At 44.4% G+C, this 27,993-nt stretch overlaps 1 protein-coding gene across 1 annotated transcript; it reads right to left on the bottom strand.

Annotated features, from left to right (window-relative positions):
- Positions 1-156: 156 nt before the first annotated feature.
- On the bottom strand, positions 157-27,556 carry LOC134354550 (ankyrin repeat and SOCS box protein 17-like). Its single transcript, XM_063063469.1, has 3 exons — positions 27,168-27,556; positions 18,185-18,464; positions 157-363 (listed from the first exon to the last, which is right to left on the bottom strand). Exons 1-3 carry the CDS (start codon positions 27,554-27,556, stop codon positions 157-159), a joined length of 876 nt encoding a protein of 291 aa, XP_062919539.1.
- Positions 27,557-27,993: the final 437 nt, after the last annotated feature.

The raw sequence follows: 27,993 nt of genomic DNA, 5'->3' as shown, positions 1-27,993 counted from the left end.
GAACATAATGCTGTAACAATGAATCCATTCTGTTTTTCTCTTCTGAAGGGTCAGGGTTTTCTTTTTTTCTCTTTCTGCCTCTGTCCCCAGTCTGTTAAACAGGCTTGCACCCTCTAGGGAAGAAAAGTTGGTAGGAAGGAGGGAAGTCTTTTCATGTTATCTTTCCAAGTTCAAGAAATGTTGAAGTGATTTGGGAAGCGGCAGTGAGGATATCCCACTGGGCAGCTTGCTGTTGACTAGTAGGTGTCTTCTAATGGACATTCTGCAGAGTTGGAGGAGCTCACAGGGCTCTTGATATCTTCCCACGGGTATGTAATCCAACCAGTTAGAAATGAGAGGTTTCCCTCCATTACCGATTTGTGCCTGAAAACAGAAGTTACAAGGAAAATGCATGTTTACAAGTAACAGGGTGGGAGGAGGTACAGGCCAGGTAGCCATGAGAGTCAGCGGGTTTGTATTAGATGTCAGTAGATAAGCAGTCTCCAGAGATAGAAACAGAGAGATTGAGAAAGGAGAGGGAGGCGTCAGAAATGCATCAGGTAAATTTGAGGGCAGCGTGGAAGTTGGAGGTAAAGTGGATGAGGTTGACGAGTTCAGCATGGGTGTAGGAAGCAGCACCAATGCATTTGTCGATGTAGCGTAGGAAAAGTGCGGGATGGTCACCAGTGTAAGTTTGGAACGTAGACTGTTTCATGTAACTGACAAACAGGTAGGCTTAGCTGGGACCCACACGAGTACCCGTGGCTACACTTTTTGTTTGAAGAAAGTGGGAGGAGCCAAAGGAGAATATATTTTGAGTGAGCAGACATCCCACCCTGCAAAAACTCATTTCAGGGAGGTAGCACCATCAATTTGCGGGAGACTTCCGGGAGAGATGGGATGTCTGCAATAGAGTAGCTCCTTAGCAGCTGGCCAGCTAGCTTAAATAACGTTAGCTATTCTAATGAACGAATGACACCTGTTAAATTCACCTCAACCTGTCTTTTACAGTCTTAACCCACCATGGGCAATAGAAAAGTCACTGTTGCGAACAGTGCAGTGAGCAACACTGTCATTATTTTGACCCCTATTAGGCAGGGGTACACTTTAGTGTAGTCTGGGGTGACGTACGTTTTATATTTTTTTGGAACACTCTGCCATGGTGTGCTCTCACTCTCTCTCTCTCGTGGTCACTTGCGCGCTCTCAAGCACTCTGGCTTTCTCTCTTGCTCACTCTCTCTCCATCTCTCATTCGTGCGCTCTCACTTGCTTGCCTTCACTCTCGCTCTCTCGTGCACGCTGTCTCTTGTGGTCGCTCTTGCGCTCTCTCTTGCTTTTCTCTCGCTCGCTCTCAAAAAAATTGATTTCCGTGATATTGTTTATAATTTGCGGGCATCAGGGAGCCACTATTAATATGCGGGAGACTCCCGGAAGTTCCGGGAGAGGTGGGATGTCTGAGTGAGGACAAGTTCCACTAGGCGGAGGAGGGTAAGTGGTTGGGTCTGCTGTCCAGAAAGAAATGGAGAGCTTGGAGGCCTTCCTAGTGGGGGATGGAAGTGTATAGGGACTGGACATCCAGAGTAAAAATTAGATGATGGGGGCCAGGGAATATGAAATCATTGAAAAGATTCAGAGCATCATGGATGTAGGTAGGAAGGGACTGAACTAGGGGGGATAAAGCCGAGTCGAGGATTGCAGATATGATTTCAGTGGGGCAGGAACAAGCTGAAAGAGCGAGTATCTGGACAAGCGGGTTTGTGGTTCTTGGGTGGAAGGTAGAAATGGAAGGTATGAGTCTGGGGAGGTTGGTGGCAGTGGATGGGAGAACCCCAGGGCCAATAAGGTTGGTGATGGTCCTCACTGTGGAAGGCACGAGCAGTGTACCAAATGGTGAAGGGTGAGAAGTGAGTGCAGTTACTATTACAAGGGAGAAGGTGCTCAAAAAGCTGAAAGACCCAAGGATACACGAGTCTCCCAGACCAGATAAACTGCACCATAGGGTTCTGAAAGAGGTAGTGGTACAGATTGTGGAGGCATTAGTAATGATCTTTCAAAAATCATTGGACTCTGGCATGGTGCCAGAGAACTGGAAAATTACAAATGTCACTCCACTCTTTAAGAAAAGAGGAAAGCAGCAGAAATGAAATTATAATCCAGTCAGCCTGACTTAGTGGTTGGGAAGATGTTGGAGTCAGTTGTTGAGGATGAGATTATGGAGTACTTGGTGACACATAACAAGATAGGACAAAGTCATCATGGTTTCCTTAAGGGAAAATCTTGTCTGAGGAACCTGCTGGAATTCTTTGAGGAGATTACAGTGGAATAGATAAAGGGGATGAAGTGGATGTTGTATACTTCGACTTTCAGATGGCCTTTGACAAGGTGCCACACATGAGTCTGCTTACAAAGTTAAGAGCTTATTACAGGAAAGTTACTGGCATGTTTAGAGCATTGGCTGGTTGGTAGGAGGCAGTGAGTGGGAATAAAAGGATCCTTTTCTGGTTGGCTGCCAGTGACTAGTGGTCTTCCGCAGGAGTCGATGATGGGACCGCTTCTTTTTATGCTGTATATCAATCATTTAGATGATGGAATAGATTGTTTTGTTGCCAAGTTTGCAGATGACATGAAGATTGGTGGAGGGGCAGGTAGTGTTGAGGAAACGTGGGCTGCAGAAGGACTTAGACAGATTAGGTGATATAGGTAGACAAGGTGTGTAATGCTTGAAGACAGATTTCAGGGAGCTACGTTTAAAGCTGAGAAACAGGACCTCCAATGTAGTAATTTCTGGATTGCTGGTTGTGCCATGTGCCAGTGAGGGCAGGTGAATGCGTGGTCGAGGAAATGGTGCAAGGGATAGGGGTTCAGATTTATGGATCATTGGGATCTCCTCTGGGGAAAGAATGATCTATACAAAAGGGATGGGTTACACCTGAACCCGAGGAGGTCTAATATCCTTGTGAGCAGGTTGGCTAGAGTTGTTTGGGTGGGTTTAAACTAATTTGGCACCAGGAGCAGGATTGATAGTGCTGAAGATGAGGTAGTGGTTTGATGTGTAGTGAGACTCCTAGCAAGGAGAAACTAATGACAGGGCAAAATTGCAGTCAACAGTAAGAGTTACTACGTAAAAGGCGAACAAGCTTGAAGAGGGCAAATACAGGATTGATGGTGTTCTATTTGAATGCGCGCAGTAAACGGGATAAGGTGGATAAACTTGCAACACAGTTACAGATTGGCATGTATGATGTTATAGGCATCAATGAATCATGGCTGAAAGAAGATTATAGCTGGGAGCATAATGTCCAAGAAAACATACTGTATCAAAAGGACAGGCAGGAAGTCAAAGAGGGTAGTGTTACTCCTTTGGTAAAAAATAAAATCAAATTATTAGAAAGGTGATATAGGGTTGGAAGGTGTTGAATCGTTGTGGTTAGAGGTAAGAAACTGCAAGGGTAAAAGCTCCCTGATGGGAGTGGTATGCAGATCACAAAACAGTAGTAGAATGTTGTCTACAAATTACAACGGGAGATAGAAATTGCATGCCAAAAGGGCACTGTTACAATTGTCATGGGGGATTTCAATATTCAGCTAAATTGGGAAAATCTGGTTGGTGCTGGATTCCAAGAGGTGGAATTTCTAGAGTGCCTACCAGATAGCTTTTTAAGAGCAGCTCATGGTTGAGTCCACTAGGGGATCAGTTATTCTGGATTGGGTGTTGTGCAATGAACCGGAAGTGATTAGAGAGCTTAAGGTAAAAGAACCCTTAGGGGAAAATGATCATAATATGATCAAATTCACCTTGATTTTGAGAAGGAGAAGCTAAAGTAAAGGGAATTACAGAGGCATGGGAGAGGAGTTGTCCAGAATTGATTGCAAAAGAATAGTGGCAGAGACAATGGCAAAGCAGCAATGGCTAGAATTTCGGGAAGGAATTCGGAAGGCACAGGATATATACATCCCAAAGGGGAAGAAGTATTCTATTGGAAAGATCACACAGCCATGGCTAACGAGAAGTCACAGCCAACAAAAAAGAAAAAGAGAGGACATATAAAACAGTAAAAATGAATGGGAAGTTAGGGGATTGGGAAGCTTTTAAATACCAAGAAAAAGCTGCTAGAAAAGTCATTAAGAAGATAAAAATGGAATATGAAAGTAAGCTAGCCAATAATATTAAAGAGGATACCAACAGTTTCTTCAGATACATAAAGTGTAAAAGAGAGGTGAGAGTAGATATCAGTCTGCTGGAAAACAATGCTGAAGAGGTGGTAATGGGGGACAAGGAAATTGCGGATGAACTGAATAAGTATATTTCATCAGTCTTCATTGTGGAAGACGCTAGCAGTATGGTGGAAGTTCCAGGTGTCAGGGTCATGAAGTGTGCAAAATTAGCATTACCAGCCAGAAGGTTCTTCAGAAACTGTAAGGTCTGAAAGTAGATAAGTCACGTGGACCAGATGGTGTACACTCCAGGGTTCTGAAAGAGGTGGCTGAAGAGATTGTGGAGCCATCAGTAATGAACTTTTAAGAATCACTAGATTCTGAACAGTTCTGTAAGACTGGAAAATTGCAAATGTCACTCCACTATTCAAGAAGGGAGAGAGGCAGAAGAAAGAAACTGTAGGCCAGTTAGTCTGACCTCAGTGATTGGGAAGATGTTGGAGTCAATTGTTAAAGATGTGGTTTCAGCGTACTTGGAGGCACATGATAAAATAGGCCGTAGTCAGCATGGTTTCCTCAAGGGAATATCTGCCCTGACAAATCTGTTGAAATTATTTGAAGAAATAACAAGCAGGATAGACAAAAGAGAATTGGTTGATGTTGACTACTTGTATTTTCAGACGGCCTTTGACAAAGTACCATACAAGAGGCAGTTTAACAAGCTATGAGCCTATAGTATTACAGGAAAGATTCTAGCATGGATAAAGCAGTTGCTGATTGGCAGGAGGCAAAGAGTGGGAATAAAGGGATCCTTTTCTGGCTGGTTGCTGGTGACTAGTGGTGTTCCGCATGGGTCTATGGTGGGACCAATTCTTTTTATGTTATATGTCAATTATTTGGATGATGGAATTGATGGCTTTGTTACAAAGTTGTAGACAATACAAAGATTGGTGGAGGGGCAGCTAATTTTGGGCAAAGAAATCACAGATGGAATACAGTGTCCGGAATTGTGTGGTAATGCACTTTGGTAGAAGAAATGAAAGGGCTGACTGTTTTCTAAATGAAGAGAAAATACAAAAATTGAGGTGCAAAGGGACTTGGGAGTCCTTGTGTAGGATTCCCTAAAGATTAATTTGCAAGTTGAGACTGTGGTGAGGAAGGCAAATGCGATGTTAACAGTTATTCCAAGAGGACTAGAACATAAAAGCAAGGATGTAATGTTAAGACTTTATGAAGAACTGGTGAGGCTTCACTTGGAGTATTGTGAGCAATTTTGGGTCCCTTATCTGAGAAAGGGTGTGCTGGAACTGGAGAGGGTTCAAAGAAGGTTCACGAAAATGATTGCAGGATTGAATGGATTGTCATATGAAGAGAGTTCGATGGCTCTGGGCTTGTATTTATTGGAATTCAGAAGAATGAGGGGTGACCTAATTGAAATCTATCAAATGGTGAAAGGCCTTGACAGAGTGGATGTGGAGAAGATGTTTCTTATGGTGGGAGAGTTTAAGACCAGAGAACACACACTCAGAACAGAGTGGCATCCTTTTAGAATGGAGCTGAGGAAGAATTTCTTTAGCCAAGTGGTGAATCTGTGGAATTTGTTGTCACAGGAAGCTGTGGAGACCAAGTATTTATGTATATTTAAGGCAGAGGTTGATTGGTCAGGGCGTGAAGGGATATGGGGGTGGGGGTGGAGGCAGGAAATTGGGATCAGCCATGATGAAATGGCAGAGCAGAGTCAGTGGGTCAAATAGCCTAATTCTGCCCCTGTATCTTATGGCCTTGTATCTACACTCTCACCACTCTCTATGTAAAAATCCTACCTCTGACACATAACCCCCCCCTATACTTCCCTCCAATCACCTTAAAATTATGTCCCCTTGTATTAGCTATTTCCAGCCTTGTAAAAAAAAATTCTGGGTATACACTCAAACTATACCTACATCTTTCCATAGATTAAACCACCAAACTGCCATTAGACAGTGTGACATATTTCCCTCGGTGCTTAAAAACCAGCAAATGCTTCCCAAGGAGGAGGTGCTGTCTGTCTGTCTGTATCTTGTTTTACGGCGGTTGGCATCCAGCTTAATGGTGCATTACCGCCACCCTCTGCTCCAGAATGTGCACTAGACATACATTCTAAATCCCTTCACCCAATCACACACACACACACACACACACACACAAACCTACACTTCACCCTCCCATCTTTGACCATCCTAGTATCCTAAATCTCTTTAAAGATATATAACAGGTGAATCATATTATTTACTTTCTGCAGGAATTGAGTCTTTAAGCTCCACACTTTCTCCCCTGCACCTTTGAAAGACACTCCATGAATCCCTGGGCATTTTAATTTCCTCTGATTTACATCTGGGAATTAGGCATTCCCTGGGTACAAAGAGTGAACAGTCAGGTTTATAATAACTTGTACTTGCTGTAACTTGCCTATAACATCATAAAATATGTTTCACAGGAACATATTTCAAATGAAACTTGACACTGCCAAACTATTAAACTAATTATGCCTAATTAAGATAATCCTTATTCCTGCACATGATTGTCCCTTCATTCTCTGCATCATCATGTAGATAATTAGCTATATTTGTCACATCTACATTGAAACATGCAGTGAAATATGTCGTTTGCATCAAATCAAATCAGCGAGGATTGTGCTGAACAACCTGCAAGTATCACCATTCTTCTGGTGACAACATAACATGCTCACGTCTCACTAACCCTAACCTGTACATCTTTGGAATTTGGAGCACCCAGAGGACGCAGTCCCTCCACACATTGAGACTTCTCCACGCAGTCACAGGGAGAACGTACAAATTCCTTACGCACAGTAGTGGGAATTGAACCCCAATCTGTGTAAATGTGACAAATAAATCTAAACTCCATCACTGACAAGATAGTGGCACGCATAGATGCACCCGCCACTCTGGCTCTAACCAATGGTGAAATTTCTTGTCCTATTTGTCTTTTCTATGACCGAGAAACATGGCTGAACATTAAGGTATTATTTTTGTGAATCTCCTTCGAACCCTCTCCAGCGTCAGCACGTGCTTTCTACGATAAGGGGCTCAAACCTGCTCACAATTCTCCAAGTGAGGCCTCACCAGTTCTTTGTAAAGTTTCAGCATTATATCTTGCTTTTATATTCTAGTTCTCTTGAAATGAAATGCTAACATTGAATTTACCTTCCTCACCAGAGACTCAACTTGCAAATTAACCTTTAGGGAATCCTACACGAGGACTCCCAAGTCCTTTTGCACCTCAGATTTTATGGATTTTCTTTCTATTTGGAAAATAGTCAGTCTTTTCATTTCTTCTTCCAAAGTGCATGACCATACACTTCCGGACACAGTATTCCATCTGTCATTTCTTTGCCCATTCCCCTAAACTGTCTAATTCCTTCGGTAGCCTCCCTACTTCCACAAAACTACCTATCTTCATATCATCTGGAAACTTCTCAACAAAGCCATCCAAATCATTGACATATACGTAAAAAGTATTGGTTGCAACACCGAACCCTGTGGAACACCACTAGTCACTGGCAGCCAACCAGCCAGAAAAGGCTCCCTTTATTCCCCTTCTTTGCCTCCTGCCAATCAGCCACTGCTTTATCCATGCTAGAATATTTTCTGTAAAACTATGGGCTCATAGCTTGTTAAGCAGCCTCACTTCTGCCACCTTGTCAAAGGCCTTCTAAAAATCCAAGTGCACATCATCAACTGATTTTCCTTTGTCTATCTTGGTTGTTACTTCTTCAAAGAATTCCAACAGATTTGTCCTGCAAGATTTTTCCTTGAGGAAATGCTGAGTATGGCCTAGTTTATCATGTGCATCCTAGTACCCTGAGACCTCATCCTTAACAATCGACTCCAACATCTTCCTAGCCACTGAGGTCAGACTAACTGGCCCATAGTTTCCTTCCTTTTGCCTTTCTCCCTTTTTTGTAGATTGGACTGGTTTAACTGTAATGGACCATTTTATCTTTCTTTTTCTGGAACTGTTAGTTAAAGTTGAAATTTGGTAAATACACTTTCCTTATAATTTTATAAAGAATCTGTCATCCTGGGCTACCAATAACTGTAAATGGGCAGTATTTACACAGCATTGCTCAAATCAAGGTTTCTTTAATTGAAACATTATGACATTCCTGTTTGGTTGAATCCAAAATCATACTGACCCGAGATGTATTGTTTATGAAAGGTGGCCTCACTGCTGAGTCACGTGACTGTTAGCAGAGTTAGCTAATGAGGCAAGTCTATATACAAGCCCCAGTGAGGGGGTTGTATTTGATGGGTGCCCGTTTGAGTTTCAGGAATGCTGTTTAAGGATTTATTAAGTAGTTTATTTGTGTGCTTAAGCTAGTGTTTAAACTAGTGTTGGTGGAAAATGAGGTGTGTCATAAATAAGGTTCTTTAGCTTTAGTGCAACTCAAAAAAGATATCCATAAGTAATATTTGTGTTCTGAGTGGAGTGGATGTCTGACTTCCCAATGAACTGCTACTGAGAGTGCTGAGTTCTTAAAAGTGTTATCATACACTGGGAGTGTTCTCTGGAGTCCAGCTCACACCCAATGGAGAAGAAGAATATGAGACTTGGGTGGAGCAGACATCTCAGTTACTGGATGAGTGGCAGTGCTCAGAAAAAATGAGAAAAACAGACTGGTAGAGAGTTTAAAGGGTCCAGTGGCTGATATAGTGAAGTTCCTAAAGGCAGAAAACTCATTCACCATGTCAGCTAATTACTTGCAAGCTCTAGAAGATGCTTTTGGCATTGCTGAAAATGCAGCCGATCTTAGGCACAAATCCCAGGAGGAAGGAGAGAAATTGCTGGAGGAAGGAGAAGGAAACGCTGTCACATGACGTGATTGCTCTACGAATTCAAATGACCCGCAAGATGTGCCCTGCACTATCTTTTACTGAGTTACTCAGAGAAGTTAAGAGAGAAGGAAAACATAATTGAGCTCCGGAATATTTCCAAAAGCCAAGTAGTGTCTTCAATGATAGCCTCTGCTGCCAGGGAGATAGAGCTTTTGAGGAATGAGGTGAAAAACCTTCGAGTTGAGCTGAATCGATGGATGTCTGCTAATGTTTCAGCTAAATGTGACACGTCTGTTGGGAAACCCAACCCACCTATAGGAATTAAGATGCAGAGAAGTGCTGTTGAAAAGGGTCTCTTGAGTAGAGAGGCAACCTGTATTTTCTGTTACAATTGTGGGCACGTGGCCAAGTGCTTAAGGCATTGGACTAGCGACCTGAAGGTCGTGAGTTCCAGCCCCAGCTGAGGCACCGTGTTGTGTCCTTGAGCAAGGCACTTAATCACACATTGCTGTGCGATGACACTGGCACCAAGTTGTATGGGTCCTAATGCCCTTCCCTTGGGCAACATTGGTGTCGTGGAGAGGGGAGACTTGCAGCATAGGCAACTGCTGTCCTTCCATACAACCTTGCCCAGGCCTGCGCCCTGGAAAGTGAAGACTTTCCAGCCATAGATCCATGGTCTTTGCAAGACTAACGGATGCCTACCCATGGAGAAAATGGACATTTCAAGCAAGACTGTGAGGGAGAGGAAAATCTTCAAAAAGTAAGTCAGCGGTTAATCAAACAGAGAAAAGAGGCAAAATTACAGAGGGATCCAGTAAAGGAATGGGCTGGTGAGGATACGTTCCAATCAGTGTATCGAGGGAAATAGTAAAGTGCAAAACACTATTCCTTAAAGTTTAGAGAGACCAAACTCTGACGTATTCATATGGATTGAAAGTGTTCATGCAAGAGTTATACTTGACACAGGTCCTCAAGTTACTTTGCTTTACAGATTCCTTTTAGAACTGGTATTTAATGTGGTTACCATTGATGCCACTCAGTGCCCTTGGGATTTGGTGGCTTAATATTGATGAGTACTGGTACAGTAGTTACTGGTTGAAACTGGAGTTTTTGGAAGCAGATGTTGGTAGTAATGGAGACTACTGTCAATGGTGTTGGTCTGCCTGGATGTAGTTGAAAAGGATGAAGCTTTCATTCTTGTGGGAACAAATACTGCCATTGTGAGAAGACTTGTGGGAGTATGCAACGAGAGAAATGGAGAGAACCTTTTGAAAACCTTGTCCATTCACCCTGTATTCAGAGCTGCTTTTGAGGAGGTCCAAGTTCATCCTAAGCAGGATGATGAGCAGAACGAGGAACTGTGTGGTACACCAAGTCTAACCTGTCATAGAAACATAGAAAACCTACGCACAATACAAGCACTTCGGCCCACGATGACATGCCAAACATGTACTTATTTTAGAAATTACCTAGGGTTACCCATAGCCCTCTATTTTTCTAAGCTTCATGTACCTGTCCAGGAGTCTCTTGAAACTTCCTATCGTATCCACATCCACCACCATTACCGGCAGCCCATTGCATGCACTCAGCATCCTCTGTGTAAAAAAAACTTGCCCCTGACATCTCCTCTGTACCTACTTCCAAGTACCTTAAAAATGTGCCCTCTTGTGTTAGCTATTTCAGCCCTGGGAAAAAGCCTCTGACTTTCCAGGTGATCAATGCCTCTCATCACCTCTCATCCTCTGTCGCTCCAAGCAGAAAAGGCCAAGTTCACTCGACCTATTCTCATAGGGCATGCTCCCCAATCCAGGCAACATCCTTGTAAATCTTCTCTGCACCCTTTCTATAGTTTCCACATCCTTCCTGTAGTGATGTGACCAGAACTGAGCACAGTACTCCAAATGGGGTCTGACCAGGGTCCTGTACAGCTGTAACATTACTTCTCGGCTCTTAAACTCAATCCCATGATTGATGAAGGCCAGTGCACTGTATGGCTTCTTAACCACACAGTCTAGCTGCACAACAGCTTTGAGTGTCCTATGGACTCAGACCCCAAATTCCTTTGATCCTCTGCGCTGCCAAGAGTCTTACAATTAATACTATATTCTGCCATGATATTTGACTTACCAAAATGAACCACCTCCCACTTATCTGGGTTGAACTCCATCTGCCACTTCTCAGCCCAGTTTTGCATCCTATCAATGTCCCGCTGTAACCTCTGACAGCCTTTCACACTATCCACAACACCCCCAACCTTTGTGTCATCACGAAATTTACTAACCATCCCTCCACTTCCTCATCCAGATCATTTATAAAAATCACGAAAAGAAGGGGTCCCAGAACAGATCTCTGAGGCACACCACTGGTCACTAACCTCCATGCAGAATATGACCCATCGACAACCACTCTTTGTCTTCTGTGGGCAAGCCAATTCTGGATCCACAATGTAAGGTCCCCTCGGATTCCATGCCTCCTTACTTTCTCAATAAGCCTTGCATGGGATACCTTATCAAATGCCTTGCTATAATCTATATACACTACATCTACTGCTATACCTTCGTCAACGTGTTTAGTCACATCCTCAAAAAATTCAATCAGGCTTGTAAGGCACAACCTGCCTTTGACAAAGCCATGCTGACTATTCCTAATCATATTATACCTCTCCAAATGTTCATAAATCCTGCCTCTCAGGATCTTCTCCATCAACTTACCAACCACTGAAGTAAGACTCATTGGTCTATAATTTCCTGGGCTATCTCTACTCCCTTTCGTGAATAATGGAACAACATCTGCAACCCTTCAATCCTCCGGAACCTCCCCCATCCCCATTAATGATGTAAAGGTCATTGCCAGAGGCTCAGCAATCTGCTCCCTCACCTCCCACAGTAGCCTGGGGTATATCTCCTCCGGTCCCGGTGACTTATCCAACATGATGCTTTCCAAAAGCTCCAGCACATCCTCTTTCTTAACGTCCATGTGCTCAAGCTTTTCAGTCTGCAGTAAGTCATCCCTACAATTGCCAAGGTCCTTTTCTATACTGAATACTGAAGCAAAGTATTCATTAAGTACCTCAGCTATCTCCTCCAGTTCCATACACACTTTTCCACTGTCACACTTGATTGGTCCTATCCTCTCACGTCTCATCCTCTTGCTATTCACATATTTGTAGAATGCCTTGGGGGTTTTCCTTAATCCTGCTCGCCAAGGCTTTCTCATGGCCCCTTCTGGCTGCCCTAATTTCATTCTTAAGCTCCTTCCTGCTAGCCTTATAATCTTTTAGATCTCTATCATTACCCAGTTTTTTGAACCTTTCGTAAGCTTTTCTTTCCTTCTTGACTAAATTTTCAACAGCCTGTGTACACCACGGTTCCTGTACCCTACCACCCTTTCCGTCTCTTTTGAACGTACCTATGCAGAACACCACATAGATATCCCCTGAATATTTGCCACATTTCTTCCAAACATTTCCTTGAGAATATTTGTTTCCAAGTTATGCTTCCAAGCTCCTGCCTGATAGCCTCATATTTCCCCTTATTCCAATTAAATGCTTTCCTAACTTGTCTGTTCCTATCCCTCCAATTCTATGATAAAGGAAATAGAATTATGATCACTATCTCCAAAATGCTCTCCCACTGAGAGACCTGACACCTGACCAGGTTCATTTCCCAAAACGAGATCAAGAACAGCCTCTCCTCTTGTAGCCTTATCTACATAAGGCTATCAAGCGTGTATCAAGCTTCAAATTCCTTGGTGTCCACATTTCTGAGGATCTCACCTGGTCCCTGAACTCCTCCATCCTGATCAAAAAGGCGCAACAGCGCCTTTATTTCCTGCAGAGCATCAAGAAAGCTCACCTCTGTCCCAGGATACTGACGGACTTTTACCGCTGTACCATTGAGAGCATACTCACCATGTGCATCTCAGTGTGGTATGGCAATTGTCTTGTATCAGATCACAAAGCAATCCAGCACGTAGTGAAAACTGCCCAGTGGATTATCGGCACCCAATTGCCTACCATTGAGAACATCTACCATAAACGCTGCCTGGGCAGGGTGAAAAGTATTACCAAGGATGCACCTCACCGTGACCATGGACTTTTTACTCTCCTCCCATCTGGTAGGCGCTACAGGAGCCTCCAGTCCCACAACAGTAGGCACAGGAAGAGCTTCTTCCCTGAGGCTGTGACCCTGCTGAACCTCACATCGCAGCGCTAAGCAGTATTGCACCCATATTGTATTGTCTCAGTACGTTTATATTTGTGTGCTGTAGCACTTTTTATTCACAGTTATTTTGTAAATAACACTATTCTTTGCATTTCTGGTTAGATGCTAACTGCATTTCATTGGCTTTGTATCTGTACTCGGCACAATGACAATAAAGTTGAATCTAATCTAATCTAATATTGTGTCAGGAAACTTTACTGAACACACCTAACAAACTCCACCCCATCTAACCCCCTTGCTCTAGGAAGATGCCAGTCAATATTTGGGAAATTAAAATCTCCCACCACAACAACCCTGTTATTATTACACCTTTCCAGAATCTGTCTCCCTATCTGCTCCTCGCTGTCCCTGTTACTACTGGAAGATCTATAAAAAACACCCAGTAGTTATTGACCCTTCCTGTTCCTAACTTCCACCCACAGAGATTCAGTAGACAATCCCTCCATGACTTCCTCCTTTTCTGCAGCCATGACACTATCTCTGATCAACAGTACCATGCCCCCACGTCTTTTGCCTCCCTCCCTGTCCTTTCTGAAACATCTAAAGCCTGACACTATGTGACCATTCCTGCCCCTGATCCATCCAAGTCTCTGTAATGGCCACAACATCATAGCTCCAAGTACAGTACTGATCCACTCTCTAAGCTCATCCGCTTTGCTCATGATGCTTATTGTATTAAAATTGACATATGTCAAACCATCAATCTGAGTGCATCCCTTCTCTATCACCTGCCTATTCTCCCTCTCACACTGCCTAGAATCTTCCTCTATTTGTGAGACTTCCTCCGTCTCATCATGTTACATCCTGGAAGAGTGGCTAAGGTGACAAGAACCCCCAAATTCGCCAGAATGCCCAATGCCTCGGCCATCCAGGTGGATGCTCCTGATGATCAGGAAGAAGAGTGATGCTTACCTACAGCAATGCTGGTGAGACCTAAACTGCAGAACTCTTCAGCTGTCAACGCAAACAGGATGACAGTGATTGTCAGGAACACTCTGGAAGAGATGTTACCCTCAGGTGCGTAATTCTAATTGCCCATCTTTTCCCTGTGACAGTCTAATTTAATGGGTAAAACAGAAGAGAAACAGTCTCCTGGATCGAGGAAGTTCACCCAAAGTCATACATTCGGTGACTCACTGATACCCAAGGAATGGAAAAGGAGATTAACTGAGAAAATGTTGGAACGTGAAGATATCTTTTTTTCTGACGGGTTTGATGTCGGTTGCACCAAGAGTACTTGCTACACTATTAGGGTGACAGAGGACACACTTTTCCGAAAGAGGTCTCGCTGGTTAGCACCAGCAGAGGTTGAAGATGGCCCTTGTGGCTAAAGGGATCGGGAGTATGGGGGGAAGGCTGGTACAGGGCTCTGAGTTGGATGATCAGCCATGATCATACTGAATGGCGGTGCAGGCTCGAAGGGCCGAATGGCCTACTCCAGCACCTATTTTCTATGTTTCTGTGTTTCTAAGATGTTCCGGAGCACCTGCTTAAAGTGAAGGAAGTTAACTTCAGTCATGTGATGGGGGGCCTAAGCTGCTGGAAAGTATGAGTGATAGTCAGGGGTAGGCATCCTTTAGTAGACTTAAGAAGTGCCTGAGGTTGAAGAAACTGATGATGAGATAAGAAGGTCTCGAAGTCAGAGAAGAGTGTTTCACCTATCCCAATAGTGAAATACGTTACTTCCATTTACAAATGTTTTGGGGGTCCTGAAATCATGAAATTATTTTCAAAACTGTGTCATTAATAATGGTTTAATAAGACCCAAAATCATGAGGATGTGACTATTTTTGGTGGGGGGAAGAGTGTAATACCCTGCTTAAGATTTCTGCTCCTAGCTGTGAGGTAGTTTATATTAGCAGTTTTCTGTAAAAGCCGTATGCCATGATGGAAAGTGTGCTTTGGCTTTGGCTAAGATAATGACCAATGTTGTCCAATTTAGGAATGTGAGGCAGTCAATCAGGATTGTGGGATGTGAGAGAAGGTTCTAGAGACCTGTGGGGAAGAGTTTTCTGAAGGACGGCAGTCTGGTTTGGGGTCCTTTTGGCGGGAGCTGTGAAGCGGGGCACAAAGGAAGATGTTGCAGAATGCCGTTGTAAGGAGAGTCCCTGTTGCAAGAAGTGCTTTGTGCAGATGAATGGCTCCTAGGAGGAAAGGCCAATGCTGAGAGAGCAGTTCGTTTGAGATGGTTTTCAAGGGGAGTTTGGTATGTGGTGGATGCTTTCATGAAGACTGTGGGTCCACTCCAATATGAACTCCAACGTTATGTGCACGTTGGACTGGTTTAACTGTAATGGGTCCTTTTAGTTTTCGTTTTTTTGTAACTTTGTTAAAGTTGAAATTTGGTAAATATAACAGCAACAATACAATTCCCAATCTCCTCATTCACAGAAAAAAAAAGACAGTGACAATTAGCAACACATCCCAAACCTGACTCCCCCAGAAAAAGACAGTGACCAACTCCTCACTTGCAAAAAAAGAACAGCAACGGTACCATCAAGTACCCCAGCCCCCCATGGACACACAAAGAACTCACTGATCACCCACCTGCTAATTGGCCACAAGAAAGAAAACACTGAAAAACTGAAGGAGACCGATATAAAGCACAGTCAAACCACATCAAACCATCCTTCCTTGACTCAGAACTCAGCCTCGTCTGAACGGTGGCCTCAGTTGGGAGCAATCTCTGACCCTCTGACCTCTGTTGGCAGCTATCACAGACCCTCTGACCTCCATTGGGAGCAATTCACTGACCGGGTCTGAGCACCGTTGTCCCAGTGGCCTCCATCTGGAGCGATTGCTGACCAGGTCCAAATGCGGTTGCCACAACAGCTTCCGTCTGGAGCGATCACTGACCAGGTCTGCATGCTGCCGTCCCAGCGGCCTACGTCTGGAGTGATCACTGACAGGACCTGAATGCTGCCGTCCCAGCGGCCTACGTCTGGAGTGATCACTGACCGGGCCTGAATGCTGCCGTCCCAGCGGCCTACGTCTGGAGTGATCACTGACGGGGCCTGAACGCTGCCGTCCCAGCGGCCTACGTCTGGAGTGATCACTGACGGGGCCTAAACGCTGCCGTCCCAGCGGCCTACGTCTGGAGTGATCACTGACGGGGCCTGAACGCTGCCGTCCCAGCGGCCTACGTCTGGAGTGATCACTGACCAGGCCTGAATGCTGCCGTCCCAGCGGCCTGTATCTGGAACGATCACTGACAGGTCCTGAATGCTGCTGTCCCAGCGGCCTACGTCTGGAGTGATCACTGACAGGTCCTGAATGCTGCCGTCCCAGCGGCCTACGTCTGGAGTGATCACTGACAGGTCCTGAATGCTGCCGTCCCAGCGGCCTATGTCTGGAGTGATCACTGACCGGGCCTGAATGCTGCCGTCCCAGCGGCCTACGTCTGGAGTGATCACTGAGGGGGCCTGAACGCTGCCGTCCCAGCGGCCTACGTCTGGAGTGATCACTGACCGGGCCTGAATGCTGCCGTCCCAGCGGCCTACGTCTGGAGAGTTTGTTGACTGGGTCCGAACGCCTTCATCTCAATGCTTCAATCTTCCTCGTCACTCCGAGATGGAGTAATTCATGACCTCACCCCATTTTCTGAGGAATCAGCTTGCATTCTCAGTCCTTTTTTGGGTTCTCATCTCTGATCTCTATGAGGCAGCTCCCCGGACATAGCCGTGCTGGATCCTTCGATAAAGATCCAAGCTGGTACATCACATACACCAACAGTTTCCGTAACACAAACAATACAAAAAGAACAACCAGAAGGCATAGAAAAAGTGAAATAATTTAAAAATTTGCTATCTGGAAGATGTCACCTGAGGAATAATTTGCTGTTGCCATCTTGACTTTCTATATAATTTAATGCTGGTGTACGATCTGTCATTTCTGGGCTACTGATGACTGTGTATGGGCAGTATTTTCACAGCATTCGCTCAAATTGGGACTTCTTTAACCCTTTCATTCCCAGAGTTGTTCTTTTGAACCTCCTCTTGACCCACTCTAACACCTTTCTCAGAAAGAGTTCAAAACTGCTCACAATACTCTCAACTGCAATTTGACCAAAGCGTTACATCCTTGCTTTTATATTTTAATCCTCTTGAATTGAATGCTAACATTGCACTTATTTTCCTCACCACCAACTCAACCTGCAAGTTAACCTCTAGGGAATCCTGCATGAGGACTCCCAAGTCTCTTTGCACTAATGATTTTTGAATTTTCTCTCCATTTAGAAATAGTTTACACTTTTATTCCTTTTACAAACACTTCCCTGCACTATTTTTCTTTATCTGCCAATTCTCTGCCCATTCTTCCAATCTGTCTCAGTCCTTTTGCATACTCCCCGTTTCCTTAACACTACCTGCCTGTGCCTATGCAAACTTGGCCACAAAGTCAAAAATCTGTCATCAAAATCATTGACATATAATGTGAAAAAAAGTGGTCCTGACACTAACCCCTGAGAAACACCACTGGCAGCTAACCAGAATAGACTCCCTTTACTCCCACTCTTTGCCTCCTGCCAGTCAGCCAACCTTCTTTCCATGCAAGTAGCTTTCCTGTAATAACATGGGGTCTTGTTCAGAAGCCTCATGCCTGGCACTTTGTCAAAGGCTTTCCAAAAATCCAAGTGAACAACATCCACTGACTCATTGTCTAGAGCTGGGGCAAAGGGCCTTTTTCTGTGCTGTGTAACTCTATGACAGAAACAAAAAAGCAAAATAATCACAGCGATCACAGTGCTCTGTGAGAGACTAATGTGATGAGAGAGTGTGGGATTATGAAAACAAGGCTGAGAACTGCTTCAATGTTACAGGTTGCTGTCAGATGAACCGCATTGGCTCAGAAGTTAATCACCTGGGTGCAAATAGAGAAGGAAGAATTAGAATAAAGTGGAGGTTTTGAAGCACAAGGTTGTTGCACCGCTTAAAATAATTCATATAGTAAGCACATCTTTGATCATCTTGCACAGCTGAAGGGTGAACCTACCTTAATCTTTGTGATATGTATGCAACGCATCACTCTAATGCATAAAACAAGACATTGTTTTGCCTCCTCTACTTTTTCTGTGTACTGAAGGTCGTTGCCTTTTGCAACAGGTATTGGATAGAAGAGGATGATGAGGACTGTGGACATGGGTCTGTGCTCCCTCTCGAGTATCCCATACTGTAGTAAGGTCTTCAGAATGTCTGACTGTCTGCGTTGAGCTACATAGTGTAAGGGGGTCACACCTCTCAGTGGTTTTGGATTGTACACTGGTGTGAAGGATCTGAAATGCAAACAGAGAATATAAAAATAAACACGAGATCTTGCAGATGCTTCAAATCCAGAGCAGCACACACAAAATGCAGAGGAACTAAGCAGGTCAGGTAGTATCAATGGAGAGGAATAAAGAATCGATGCTTCAGATATTGAAGGCCTAGATAGAGTGGATGTGAAGAGGATATTTCCTGTAGTGGGGAACTGTAGGACTAGAGAGCCCAGCCTCAGAATAGAAAGACATCCATTTAGAACAGAGGTGAGGAGGAATTCCTTTAGCCAAAGGGTGTTGAATCTGTGAAATTCATTGCCACAGAAGGCTGTGTAGGCCAAGTCATTGAGTATATTTAAAGATGAGGTTAATAGGTTCTTGATTAGTCATGGCTCAAAGGTTACAGGAAGAAGTCAGGAGAATGGAGTTGAGAGAGATAATAAATCAGTCTTGATGGAATGGCAGAGCAGACTCGATGGGTGAAATAGCCTGATTCTGCTCTTATGTATTATTGTTGACTTTTCGGGCTGGATCCCTTCATTGGGACTCATCAAGTCTTGGCCCAAAATATCAACCCTTTATTTCTTTTCATAGATGCTGCCTGACCAGCTGGGTTTAACCAGCATTTTGTATAAGGAATTCAGAAACCTAATCAGTCACATCAAAAGTAGCCTCTGAGCTAAGAGATTATTTCATCATATTTAAATGGTGCACTCTATTTTAATGTGCAAGCCCTGAGAGAACAAAATCACAAATTACTATTGTTTTAGACCATTAAATATGGTGATGATGGTGCCTGATATTTTCTTCTAAAGTTATGTTCTGTTTAATATGCCCTAAAGGAGAGTTCCTTTGAATCAGATTTTGTTTCTTTAGTCATAGCCAATTGACCATGAATTTCCAGTATGTGATAACGGTTCACATTTCTGTAAAGTGCAGTAACAGCTGAGAGACAGCTCGTTAATTGTTAAGCTCATTCCCCCACAGCCCACATCCCTTCATTGTTTGCCACTGAAAGTTTCATCCAATTCACTTTAAAAAGGACAGTTGCAACTCCATAACAGGCAGTGCTTTCAAAATCACAGTAATTTGAAAACTTTTTGATGTAAAACCATAAAACATTGGAGCAGAATTAGTCCATTTGGCCTAACGAGTCTGTTCTGCCATTCTAACATGACTGATTAATTATCCCTATGAACTCCATTCTCCTGCCTTCTCCCCATAACCTTTGACACCCTGACTAATTAGAAACCTACCAACTTCTGTTTTAAATATACCCAATGGTCGACTGGTCCTTGTGAAGAACATTTAAAGTCCATGACTTTCTTTTTCTTTCTCCTCTGACAGTACAGCACTCCAGGGTACTGCCCTTCCAACAGTGTGACCCTCAGTACTGCCCCTCCTACAGTGTGGCCCTCACTCAGTTACGCTCGTCCCTTATTACTGTCCCTCCCACAGTGTGACTCCCCCTTGGTATTGCCTGTCCCACAGTGTAACCTCCCTCAGTACTGCTCCCCCCAACAGTGTGACCAGAAGATGTAGGAGCAGATTTAGGCCATCGAGTCTGCTCTGCCATTTCATCATGGCTGATCCATTCTTTCTCTCAACCCCAATGTCCCGCCTTCTCCCAGTATCTCTTCATGCCTTGACTAGTGAAGAATCTATCTGCCTTAAATATACCCAATGTTTTGCCAAGTACTGTCAATCCCACAGTGTGACCCTGCCTCAGTACTGTCCCTCCATCAGCACTAGCTCAGAATTGCCTTCCTACCAGCAGTGTATACCTGACACAGTACTGCCCTTCTCAGTATTGTGAGGTAACAGATGACATTAAGCAGTATCTCATAGTAATAATCATATAAAGACAAGCTATAGATGGGGCAAAATGTGATGTGGGACATGCTGAGGGCATACTGGAAGACCTCTGCAGGTCAGGCAGCATCTATGGAGAGAAACGAACAGGATGCTTTGGGCTGGGACCTTTCATCAGGACTGTTACAGGTCCTTTTAACATACTCTAAGATCAATCTATTGATTCCTTCCCACATAGCTCTCCACTTTTCTTTCATCCATGTGTCTATCAAAGAGCCTCTTAAATGTCCCTAATGTATCTGCCTCTACCATCACCCCGGCAGCAGATTCCACTCACCTCCCACTCTCTGTGTAAAAAAAACTACACTGACATCCTCCCCCTATACTTTCCTAAGATCACCTTAGAGTTATGCACTCTTATATTAGCCATTTTCCACCTGGGAGTAGGACTCTGGATGTCCACTTAATCTACAGGAGGTGGTTAAAAACAGGAGGAATTCTATCCCTTTCATAGAACTTCCAACACAGAACAGAGAGTGGTACAGCACAGTATGGGCACTTCAGCCTATGATGTTCTGCCAATCTGTTAACCTACTCCAACATCAATGTAACGCTGCACTCCTACATACAGTACTTCTCAAACTGGAAGTCAAAGCAAAAAGCTTCCTTCTCAGCTGCAGAATAAACTGTGGACCCACTCTCCCATGTCGGAGTCTTCAGGTGGGTTTTTCATTACATTGATTGGACTCTCAGAGAAACAGCTGGAATGCATCATTATGTTTGTATGTCCCAGATTACGAGATTTTGAGCGCCACGTTAACACTGCCGTTAGCGTGACATTATTATGTTCGACTCGTCGCAGTTAACTTTCGGCGCTGTCTGTGAAAGGCTTGTACGCCTTCCCCATGACTGTGTGGGTTTCCTCCCAAAGTCCAAAAATGTAACTTTAGATGATCATTGTAAATTGTCCTGCATTTAGGCTAGGTTCAGTGGGTGGGTTGCTGAATAGTGTGCCTCGTTGGGCCAGAAGGCCTGTACTTCTAAAATAAAAATAACCAATTTTCCAACAGCAACTCACCTTAGGGTATGAAACACAAGCAAACAGCCTAGGGATTTTAAGTACATTACATCAAATTGCATTATAGGAGGGAAGTTATTAATGACATGGCAAAACAAAATATTGTTACATTCCTCATGGTATCTTGTGATTGTCTTAGGATGATGTAATGGTCTTGCAGAGGTCACATGATGTAATTTTCCCACCAGTGAGGTCACATGATGACCTGTTCTCACCAGGTATATAAGGGTAGACCCCTGGTGACGCAGTGAGTTTCAGTTTAAATTGTCAGTCAGATACTCCGCAAATGCTATGTATTTGTCCCATGACACAGTTTAGTTTTAGAACGGAGTTTTACTTTCTATTGTAAGGTACAGAAGTGTTTGGCCGGCAGTTTCAACAATAGCTGCCAGCTTTGTTGGTGTACCTTTTCAGTAGTATTGGAGAGTGAGGACATAACTAAGGTACGGATCCTGAAGCAGTCGAGTAAAGCCGATATCGTTCAGCAGTATTGGAGAGGATCGACCATTATTGAATTTTCATTCAAGAAAGAGTGACCTGCATGAAATAACCTCTGCTAAAGCAGAAAAGGTTGTGCAGTGTGTATTCTACAGAGGAAAAGGTCAGTTCCTTTAAACCGTTTTATTTCCGTTGTCGTGAATCCTGCGGACAAGGCAGGTTCCGGCTGGGATCAGCAGCAACGTCAAGTCTTCGAGGAATTCTTTACTTCAGGAAAGTCTCTCCTAATTGACTGCATAAATCTCTTGGACTTTCAAATTTACCATTCTAAGAACTGTGTTCCAATTTACCACTTTAATACTGTGTTCACATTTACCGCTTTAAGAACTAGTACTGAGTTTGGCGGTTTGTTAAGTGGCCGCATAGCAGTTTACTTCCGGTTAAGGTTTTCATTTGTTTATCTTTTTACTAATATTGAGCAGAGTTTAATAAATGTTTGTTTATAAAACCTGACTCATTTCTATATTCATTGTTGCCAGTCACATGACAATATAGAAATAAAATAAAAAACATGGCTGAAAACAGATTGTTGAAGGAAGTGGTGGCTGTGGCTAGTAATTTATGCCTCTGTCAGGAGGCTGAATATCCACATTGGAAAGCCCAACAGAACAGTGTTGGCTACCATGTAGCTGGTTTTGAGTGAGTGCTCTTTGTGGAAACATGGCACTATAAGCAAACATGACTAAACAAGCAGTACAGAGAAGCTTCAGCAAACACTCTCAGTTAAGGGTGGCCAAGTAGTGTCGCAGTTAGTGTAATACTACGGCTGTGCCAGCTCTAAGATCAGGGTTCGAGCCCTGCCACTATCTGTAAGGGCTTTGTACGTTCTTGAATCTGTGTGGGGTTTCCTCAAGTGCTCCAGTTTCTTCCCACATTTCAAAGCCATATGAGTTAGGTTCAGTGAGTTGTGGCCATCCTGTGTTGGTGCTGGAAACATGGTGACACTTGCAGTTGCCGCCAGCATATCCTCGGACTGTGTTGGTCATTAACACAAATGATGCATTTCACTGTATGTTCCCGTTGCCATTTCTCGTCCTTATCTACCACCCCACAAACCTCTGCATCCAGCCCAAAACTCTCTACAACTTCCACCATCCTGCCACTAACCATACCTTTCCCTTCCCCCTGCTGTCCACTTTCCGCAGGGATTGCTCTATCCTTGACTACCCCGTCCACTCATCCATTCCCACTGAGCTCCTTCCTGGCACTTATCCCTACAACTGTGACAGGTGCCACAACTGACGCATCACCTCCTCCCTCTGCACCACTCAGGGTCCCAGATAGTCCTTCCAGGTGAGGTGACACTTCACCTCTAAATCTCTCAGCCTTATCTACTGCATTCAGTGCCCCGAGTGCAACTTCCTCTACATTGGTGAGACACGATATAGATTGGGCAACTGCGTCGTTGACCTTATTCATTCCATCCGCCACAATAGGCATAATTTCACAGTGGCCAACCATTTCAATTTGACTTCCCATTCCCATTCCAACATGTCTGCCCATGGCCTCCTGTAATGTCACATTGAGGCTACACTCAGGTTGGCAAAGCAACATTTTAGATTCCATCTGGGTAGACTCCGACCTGATGCACGAACATTGATTTCTTTAACTTCTGGTAATTACTTCCCCCTTCCCCTTCTCCATTCTGTACTTTGTCTCCCCTTTCACCCCTTCCCTTCTCACCTGTCTCTCACCTTCCGCTCGTGCCTCTCCTCCTTTCCTTTCCTTCTGCAGCCCTTTGCCTTTTTCACCTATCACCTCCCAGCCTCTTACTTCATTGCCCTGCCATGGGAATATTACAATATCAGGATATTGTAATATATTGAGTATTGACAATATTACGACATAGGCAGGAAGAGGGATGAGGTCCTGAAGTGTGAGTTTCGGGAACTAGGCAGAAGGCTGAAGAACAGGACCTCAAGGGCGGCATTCTCAGGATTGCTGCCAGTGCTATGTGACAGTGATGGTAAGAATTGGAGGAGATGGCAGTTGAATGCGTGGCTGAGGAGTTGGTGCAGGGAGCAGAGTTTTAGATTTTTAGATCATTGGGATCTTTTCTGGGGAAGGTGGGACCTGTACAGATTGGATGGGTTGCACCTGAACTCGAGGGGGAGCAATATCCTTGCCGGTAGGTTTGCTAGCGTGGTTCGGGAGAGTTTAAACTAATTTACGAGGGGGATGGGACCCAGAGCGATAGAGCAGTGAAAGAAGTGCATGGAGTAAAGCCAGATCTAACATACAGAGAGGCTTTGAGGAAAGAGAAGCAGAGTAAACGGTGTAAAGACAGTAAGGTAGAAGGGCTGAAATGTGTGTACCTCAATGCAAGAAGCATCAGGTACAAAGGTGATGAACTGAGAGCTTGGATACATACATGGAATTATGATGTAGTGGCCATTACAGAGACTTGGCTAACACCAGGGCAAGAATGGATTCTCAATATTCCTGGATTTCAGTACTTTAAAAGGGATAGAGAGGGTGGAAAAAGGGGAGGAGGGGTGGCATTACTGGTCAGGGATACTATTACAGCTACAGAAAGGGTGGGTAATGTAGCAGGATCCTCTTTTGAGTCAATATGGGTGGAAGTCAGGAACAGGAAGGGAGCAGTTACTCTATTGGGGGTATTCTATAGGCCCCCTGGTAGCAGCAGAGATACAGAGGGGCAGACTGGGAGGCAGATTTTGGAAAGGTGCAAAAATAACAGGGTTGTTATCATGGGTGACATTAACTTCCCTAATATTGATTGGCACCTGATTAGTTCCAAGGGTTTAGATGGGGCAGAGTTTGTTAAGTGTGTCCAGGATGGATTCCTGTCACAGTATGTGGACAGGCCGACCAGGGGGAATGCCATACTAGATCTAGTATTAGGTAATGAACCAGGTCAGGTCACAGATCTCTCAGTGGGTGAGCATCTGGGGGACAGTGACCACTGCTCCCTGGCCTTTATAATTCATGGTAAAGGATAGAATCAAAGAGGACAGGAAAATTTTTAATTGGGGAAAGGCAAATTATGAGGCTATAAGACTAGAACTTGCAGGTGTGAATTGGGATGATGTTTTTGCAGGGAAATGTACTATGGACATGTGGTCGATGTTTAGAGATCTCTTGCGGGATGTAAGGGATAAATTTGTCCCGGTGAGGAAGATAAAGAATGGTAGGGTGAAGGAACCATGGGTGACAAGTGAGGTGGAAAATCTAGTCAGGTGGAAGAAGGCAGCATACATGAGGTTTAGGAAGCAAGGATCAGATAGGTCTATTGAGGAATATAGGGAAGCAAGAAAGGAGCTTAAGAAGGGGCTGAGAAGAGCAAGAAGGGGGCAGGAGAAGGGCTTGGCGAGTAGGGTAAAGGAAAACCCCAAGGCATTCTTCAATTATGTGAAGAAAAAAAGGATGACAGGAGTGAAGGTAGGACCGATTCGAGATAAAGGTGGGAAGATGTGCCTGGGGGCTGTGGAAGTGAGCGAGGTCCTCAGTGAATACTTCTGTTCAGTATTCATCAATGAGAGGGAACTTGATGATGGTGAGGACAATATGAGTGAGGATGATGTTCTGGAGCATGTTGATACCAAGGGAGAGGAGGTGTTGGAGTTGTTAAAATACATTAGGACAGATAAGTCCCCGGGGCCTGATGGAAAATTCCCCAGGCTGCTCCACGAGGCGAGAGAAGAGATTGCTGAGCCTCTGGCTAGGATCTTTATGTCCTCGTTGTCCACGGGAATGGTACTGGAGGATTGGAGGGAGGTGAATGTTGTTCCCTTGTTCAAAAAAGGTAGTAGGGATAGTCTGGGTAATTATAGACCAGTGAACCTTACATCTGTGGTGGGAAAGCTGTTGGAAGAGATTCTTAGAGATAGGATCTATAGGCATTTAGAGAATCATGGTCTGATCAGGGACAGTTAGCATGGCTTTGTGAAGGGCAGATCGTGTCTAACAAGCCTGATAGAGTTCTTTGAGGAGGTGACCAGGCATATAGATGAGGGTAGTGCAGTGGATGTGATCTATATGGATTTTAGTAAGGCATTTGACAAGGTTCCACACGGTAGGCTTCTTCAGAAAGTTAGAAGGCATGGGATCCAGGGAAGTTTGGCCAGGTGGATTCAGAATTGGCTTGCCTGCAGAAGGCAGAGGGTGGTGGTGGAGGGAGTACATTCAGATTGGAGGATTGTGACAAGTGGTGTCCCACAAGGATCTGTTCTGGGACCTCTACTTTTCGTGATTTTTATTAACGACCTGGATGTGGGGGTAGAAGGGTGGGTTGGCAAGTTTGCAGATGACGCAAAGGTTGGTGGTGTTGTAGATAGTGTAGAGGATTGTCAAAGATTGCAGTGAGACATTGATAGGATGCAGAAGTGGGCTGAGAAGTGGCAGATGGAGTTCAACCCAGAGAAGTGTGAGGTGGTACACTTTGGAAGGACAAACTCCAAGGCAGAGTACAAAGTAAATGGCAGGATACTTGGTAGTGTGGAGGAGCACAGGGATCTCGGGGTACATGTCCACAAATCCCTGAAAGTTGCCTCACAGGTGGATAGGGTAGTTAAGAAAGCTTATGGGGTGTTAGCTTTCATAAGTCAAGGGATGGAGTTTAAGAGTCACAATGTAATGATGCAGCTCTATAAAACTATGGTTAGGCCACAGTTGGAGTACTGTGTCCAGTTCTGGTCACCTCACTATAGGAAGGATGTGGAAGCATTGGAAAGGGTACAGAGGAGATTTACCAGGATGCTGCCTGGTTTAGAAAGTATGCATTATGATCAGAGATTAAGGGAGCTAGGGCTTTACTCTTTGGAGAGAAGGAGGATGAGAGGAGACATGATAGAGGTGTGCAAGATAATAAGAGGAATAGATAGAGTGGATAGTCAGCGCCGCTTCCCCAGGGCACCACTGCTTAATACAAGAGGACATGGCTTTAAGGTAAGGGGTGGAAAGTTCAAGGGGGATATTAGAGGAAGGTTTTTAACTCAGAGAGTGGTTGGTGCGTGGAATGCACTGCCTGAGTCAGTGGTGGAGGCAGATACACTAGTGAAGTTTAAGAGACTACTAGACAGGTATATGGAGGAATCTAAGGTGGGGGCTTGTATGGGAGGCAGGGTTTGAGGGTCGGCACAACATTGTGGGCTGAAGGGCCTGTACTGTGCTGTACTATTCTATGTAGAAAGGCAGTTTATATCTGTTATAGTGAGGGAGCACTGCACTGTTGTTGACCCAGTTTTTATGAAGTTTTGGGTAACCCGAGGTCATTTCTAAGGTAAGGACATGTTCAGCAAAGGTTTGTGCTGTAGGTTTTCTATGTTACTAAACCTGGCCCTTAGTTATCTTAAAATAGTCCAGTGAATTACCTGCAGATTAGTGCCAAGTAGTTGTTGCTGTCTCCCAGATAGTTGATGGTCCTCTCCAGCAGTTTGTGCACGAGTGGTATACTGGCCTTACGGGCGAACAGCCAGTAGAGGATGGTGTTGATGCAGATGTCTGTGTACTCCTGGTAGAACACAGAGCACCTTTTGTTACTGGTCCTGTGGATGAATGCAATATAATCGGAGAGGAGGGAATCAAATCCCAGGGTGTCAATATGCCGGAGGACCTGTGACAGTGAGTAGTAAACGAGTGGCTCCCACTGGTGATACACTGGATCTAGTATCCTTCTGGCTGCCACTTTCTCCAGAAGCTCCCCAAACAGAGATGGTGGTGTGTCCAGTTCTTTAGAACACCTCTCAGTTTTGTTAGCCATGCCCTCAGGACAACTGCAGAAAGTAGCGTTGTAGCTCCGACTATCCCTTACAGTAGGTCGCATCTCCTAAAGGTCTCATAGAAATTGTGACATCTCCCTTTTGTTACATAACATAGCCTATTAGGTCACAGAAGAAAATATCTTCAAACATGAAGCGCCTTCATGGAGGAAATTGAGGAAAAAATGTTTCTATTTGAGGAGCCTTTCCTCCTTGCTTTTATCCCACGGGCCACTTTCCTCTCCTACCAGATTCCTCCTCCTTCAGACCTTTAGCTTTTCCATCTATCACCTCCCAGTTTCTCAACTTCGTTCCCCACTCCCTCAACCTATCACTTTCCAGCCTGACTTCCTTCCTCTCTCCCTATCTTCTTATTCCGGCTTCTTCCCCCTTCCCTTCCAGTCCCAATGGAGGGTCTCGGCCCAAGACGTTGACTGCT

This window comes from Mobula hypostoma, chromosome 12 (genome assembly GCF_963921235.1).
Source record: "Mobula hypostoma chromosome 12, sMobHyp1.1, whole genome shotgun sequence".
Lineage (NCBI taxonomy): Eukaryota > Metazoa > Chordata > Chondrichthyes > Myliobatiformes > Myliobatidae > Mobula > Mobula hypostoma.
The sequence above is the reverse complement of the archived record's forward strand: the minus strand, read 5'-3'. Positions and strand labels throughout refer to the sequence as shown.